Consider the following 5,212-nt stretch of genomic DNA (forward strand, 5'->3'; position numbering starts at 1 on the left):
TGATGGAAGGATCGTTCTTCTTAGCCTCTTCAAAAGCTTTCATGCGGTTGCTCTCACTCTCACCAGCCAGTTTCGACATGATCTCTGGTCCATTAATACAGAAAAAACGCTCCAGTTTCATTAGCCACAGTGCAGCAAATGAGTCTTTCCGGGTCCAGGAGGTTCTGAATACCCTTTGGTGGTTTCACACCAGTTGACTTGCATAGTTGTGGATGGATGCCTTAAAAGGAGGTTCTCAAATCTGAGCCATCTGTTTCCTGACATCACCAACATCAGCCAGCCTTTCTTCATCCTCCCACGAAATTGGTACACCCTCACAGAGAATATATGTATCTGGAGCGACCACACAGTACTCAGCTGGATCAGTCTCGATAACTTTGAACTCCATACTCCTCATTCGTCCTCTCACATATGGCATTCAAAACTTATAATAGTGACATAAAAGCAACAAACATACACTCCAAAAGATAGAGATTGATAATGAATGATATGAAAGAGAATTAAAGATTCGATCTAACTTACGTTGTAGGTAAGCATCAAAGAGGTTTCCAGTAACACCTTCAACAGTATCATCAACAGGCAAGAGATGCACACGCTAAGCAGCCCTGGCACGGATACGGGGACTGAAAACGGGGTCGGGAACGGGGACGGAAAACAAAACCAAAAATTTTAGATACGGCAACAAATATAGATATACATATATATATATAATCAGTTAAACATAAAAGTAAGATAAAATCTATATTCAAATTTAATTTAATCTTTTTAAAACATTAGAATAAACCAATGTGATGGCGAAAGTATTTGTTTCTGAAAATATTTCAGAAAAACACAGTAGTTCAGTTAGTCAACATTTGATAATAAGTTTGACTTCTCTAGTTTGGGTAAAGAAACGTGTTAAATTTCATTACTTGAATTTCATGACTTCATAAACATATAATTAGTTTTTCCATTTCTATTAATGAATGGTAAAATAGTCATTGACCCTTTATCTTCTCCACCCAGAAGATCTGCAACCCAAATCTATGGCCACCAGAAATTTCATTACTTGATATCTATGTTTCCATTATCTCATTTTGATTGCTTTTAACATGTAAATGATAGATGTAACCTTCTTAATCATATCTCGAGCAAAATATCAAGAACATGGCTTAGAAATGTTTCTGAGACGACTCGGTCAACTCACAGATCCGTCCCCATATAAGTCTTTGCCGTCCCTGCATTACTCGAGACGTATTGGGGACGTTTCGAGGAGTACCCGTGCCGTACCCGTCCCCTCGCCGAACCCGGTACGTGAGACGGCACCAACCCGACGTACCCGTGCAACCTAGTGCACACGCTTTCAGTACTTGATGTCAGGGCATTGGTGAGCAGAGATGACAATATGACATCACCCAGTCTAACCCTCAAGTTGGACCTTACGATCTTGTTCATTCTGATCTTAGGATCCTCACATGATTCATCAGCAAACAAAATGAAGACAATGTCCTTCCTTTTCTTAGCCTGCAAAGCCAGAAGTGGATCATTTTTCATGACATGACAATTAGACCCTAACTCCATGCATTTACAAAGATAATAACAATAGAAAAGAAGTCTTAGTGATGTAGAATTCATCAACAAATCAAGAGAGAAGAAGTGCAATCACGTAACAATTCATCAATCAAGCAAGCAAAAACCCTAATTTGGTAACAATTAAACCAACATTCAATCTCAGATTCCAGCAATTCAGACTTAAGATATGAAAAAAAAAAGAATACAAAAACAAACCTTGATGAGAATTGCATCACCCGGAAAAGCTGCAGCTTTTTCCATGGTGGAGTGATGGAGAGAGAAGGAAGAGTTGTCATCGTCAATGGCTTCGTCAACAACAAATCGATTAGGAGACTTCTTCCTCTCAAGGATAGCTGAGTTGAAATCATTCTTACTTCATGTAACAAAACCAGATGAGTCAAAACCAGCTTATAGAGGAGAGATCAACTATAAACCCTAATCTTGATAAGAAAGTTCGAAACTTTATGGTCGTAAAACGAAACGATAAGATCTGGGGGGAGACTTACAAGTCGGAAGATTCAGGTTGGTTTGACATGGTGATTGCCGAAATTGACCAGAGAGAGAGAGAGAGAGAGAGAGAGAGAGTTGCGACTCTGTGTCTAGAGAGATCCAATTAGAGATGAACCTTGAACTGCGATTATGTCGTGATTTTATACCTGTCTTTCTTGGACCATTAATGATGAATTGATTAAAGATGGGGAGATGTAGAGGTTGAAGAAGATAAACTGCTAACGAAAATCCAAACGTCACTCTGTGTGCTGTCAAATGAGTATGAACAGATGATGAAAATCTTAGAGCATCTTTGTCCCTAAACCTCATTAAAAAAACAGTTTCTTATTTTTTACTTTTGTATTATTTATTATCTTTTTTCCTGATTAAAATAAAATAAAATTATAAAACGCATCAATCGCGGACCGACACGTGTCAGTGGGGCCCGTGAACAGTGCAAAAAACACACAATACACATCTTTTATTTTACACATATAACATACTGTTTTTTCTGAACCGTGGGCTCTCCCCCCTAATAGACGCTCAAAAGAGAGCGATAAAGATGCTTTTAGATTTCCTTACAAGAGAAAGCTTACCGACTAAAGAGGTCAACTGGGCATTTTCTTCAATTTTGTTACGAAGCCCATTTGATAGTAAACAAAACATGGTATTACAAATCAAAAGATAAAAATGTTGACCAAAATTTTTTTTACCTTTATGGGACCCACATGATGCTGAGGTGGATAGCTTTATCAGAGAGCAGCAGCAACTATATTATTATGGAGGTGATTGGTAGTTGCTGTAGGGGATGTCAACAGTCCTATTTATTTCTAAAGCACCAAATTCAGAGCAATCAAGCTTTAAATTTTTTTTTGAAACCACAGCTTTTGAAATGACTTACAGCTATACAAGTGCTCTGCAGAGCCAAATATCCAAAGCAATTTTTAGTGCTTTCCATAAAATTCTACAGCAATAAAATCTAAAGTCACAACAAAAAGTTTACAAATTTTTTTCTACAGCAAAAATTTTAAAGCTACAGCCATTACCAATCAGACCCTATAATATAGGGGGTGATTGGTAGTTGCTGTAGGTGCTGTCCACAACCATATTTATTTCTACGGCACCAAATTCAGAGCAATCAAGCTTTAAATTTTTTTTTTTGAAACCAGAGCTCTTGAAATAATCTACAGTTGTACAAGTGCTCTGTAGAACCAAATATCTAAAGCAATTTTTTAGTGCTTTCCATAAAATTCTACAGTAATAAAATTTAAAGCCACATTAAAAAGTCTACAGATCTTTTTTTACAGCAAAAATTTAAAGCTACAACCATTACCAATCGGATCCATAGATTCTTATTTCTATCTACCGTAAAATATTGTCATTAATTTTTGAACTTATTGATTAAAACATACGATTACTTACGTTAAAATCTGGATTAAAATACAAATTTCATTATATTTACATTTTATGGCTCGAAAAATCCTTAAAATTAAATCAGATCTAATTTAAACCAAACTTAACTGATTCAATTGTTTTTAACTGGGTTTTGGTTATAGGGTTTATGCAACACGGTTCTAAATCGATTAGGGCGACAATGATCTCGCCGACAAAGGTGGTGTCACCAATGATTATTCTTGCGTCGAAGGAGATGGTTTTAGCTTGGTTGTGTGTTTGATTTGTCTCAAGAGGGTCGCTGAAGATGGCGTTCGAGCATGGGCTAGCTTTAAGTGTGACCGCAAGTTCCATCTAGGTTGTTAAGGTTTTGTGTATTGAAATCGATTGAAATTTGTTCCGGACTGCCTGAAAGTCATATAATTTCAATTTGAATAATCTAGATCTAACTTTGGTTTGATTTGATTTTGTGAATTATTGTCCTGTTACATTCTTGTTTGTGTGATGAGACTCTAACGAGAAGGACAAAAACGAAACGCTAAACTCACTGAATTTTGCTACCATAGTTAGAGGGATAGAGTTGGGGCCTGCCAAGAAGCAGCTAGACAATACTGAAATCTTGATATATGAGAAAAATAGTAACCTAAATTCAAGTTGACATTTCCACATATGGGTTGTGTTATTTTTTGTAGGTTGAAAAATGGAAGAAAAATATTAAAGAAAAATACGAAAATATGAGATAATGGAGACCATGTTCGGTTTACAACCAAAGATCAAGGAACGAGACACTAAGAACAAACCCTTCAAGAAAAGGTAAAAGTATTTACCATAACCGCAAGAGGAACATGGGTTTAGTACATTTCATCTTTTCTGAAACTATCACATATCACTTTATCTGCTAGATTGAGGAACTTGAATGGCAGCTGCTGGTAGAGAGGAAGCAGGAAGCTGGATTAACAACGTACATGTAGTCACCAATATGTTGAAAATCCATCAAAGAAGCTTACCACTTGCAAACATACTACTGTTTGGGAAAATACAATGCTCCAGTGAAAAGCTTCGAAACAAAATGAAAACCACTTTATTATATGTTTATTAACACGATAATGTATCTACAGTGAAACCTCTATAAATTAATAATGTCGGAACTACACCAAAACTATAATTTTTTTATTAATTTATAGAGATATTAATTTATCGATATACTAATTGAACCAAAAACTCGATTCGGGACTATAAAATTATATTATTTTATAGAGATTTTTAGTGTATATTAATTTATAGAGTATTAATTTAAAGAGGTTATATTGTATATTGTTATTTGAGAAATGAATTTGATTACTTGTCTTCTTGTCCATGATTTTAGGATAAATCATTAATGTAATTAATATAATTATTTAAAATTTTATTTAATAAATATAATTATATTTAAGATAATCAATAAACATTAACTTATTCAACTGATATATATATATACTGTTATTTAAAAAATATATATATATATATTATAATATATATACTTGTCAAAAAATTTAGAATATTTAATTAATAAATAAATATTAACAATTGATATTAATAATATCTACCAATAATTTCATAATTACTTTTATCTTATATTTAGTTTAAAATTTTAATGACTAATATTATGTTGTGATTGTTTATAATTCTTTTCTTTTCAGTCCACAAATACATTAAGTGTATATATGTATATATAAGATTTTGATCCAACATCTATATCCCATAGATACAACTATGAAATAAAAGAGTAAATTTAATACAT

The 5,212-nt window shown here is 34.0% G+C and overlaps 1 protein-coding gene across 1 annotated transcript; it reads right to left on the reverse strand.

Moving 5' to 3' along the window:
* Positions 1-1,033: 1,033 nt before the first annotated feature.
* On the reverse strand, positions 1,034-2,315 carry LOC106302271 (cell division control protein 48 homolog E-like). The gene is made up of 3 exons (XM_013738818.1): positions 2,058-2,315; positions 1,768-1,924; positions 1,034-1,503 (listed from the first exon to the last, which is right to left on the reverse strand). Exons 1-3 carry the CDS (start codon positions 2,084-2,086, stop codon positions 1,183-1,185), a joined length of 507 nt encoding a protein of 168 aa, XP_013594272.1. The 5' UTR covers positions 2,087-2,315; the 3' UTR covers positions 1,034-1,182.
* Between the last annotated feature and the right edge of the window lie 2,897 nt (positions 2,316-5,212).

Source organism: Brassica oleracea, chromosome C1 (assembly GCF_000695525.1).
Source record: "Brassica oleracea var. oleracea cultivar TO1000 chromosome C1, BOL, whole genome shotgun sequence".
Lineage (NCBI taxonomy): Eukaryota > Viridiplantae > Streptophyta > Magnoliopsida > Brassicales > Brassicaceae > Brassica > Brassica oleracea.

What these genes read in the sequence shown, in the direction of transcription:
- LOC106302271 (XM_013738818.1), bottom strand. Translation starts at nt 2,086, where the DNA reads ATGTCAAACCAACCTGAATCTTCCGACTT. An exon ending in CAACCTGAATCTTCCGACTT is followed by an intron (nt 1,925 to 2,057) that starts GTAAGTCTCCCC and finishes TGTTACATGAAG; the next exon opens with TAAGAATGATTTCAACTCAG. An exon ending in GTGATGCAATTCTCATCAAG is followed by an intron (nt 1,504 to 1,767) that starts GTTTGTTTTTGT and finishes CTGGCTTTGCAG; the next exon opens with GCTAAGAAAAGGAAGGACAT.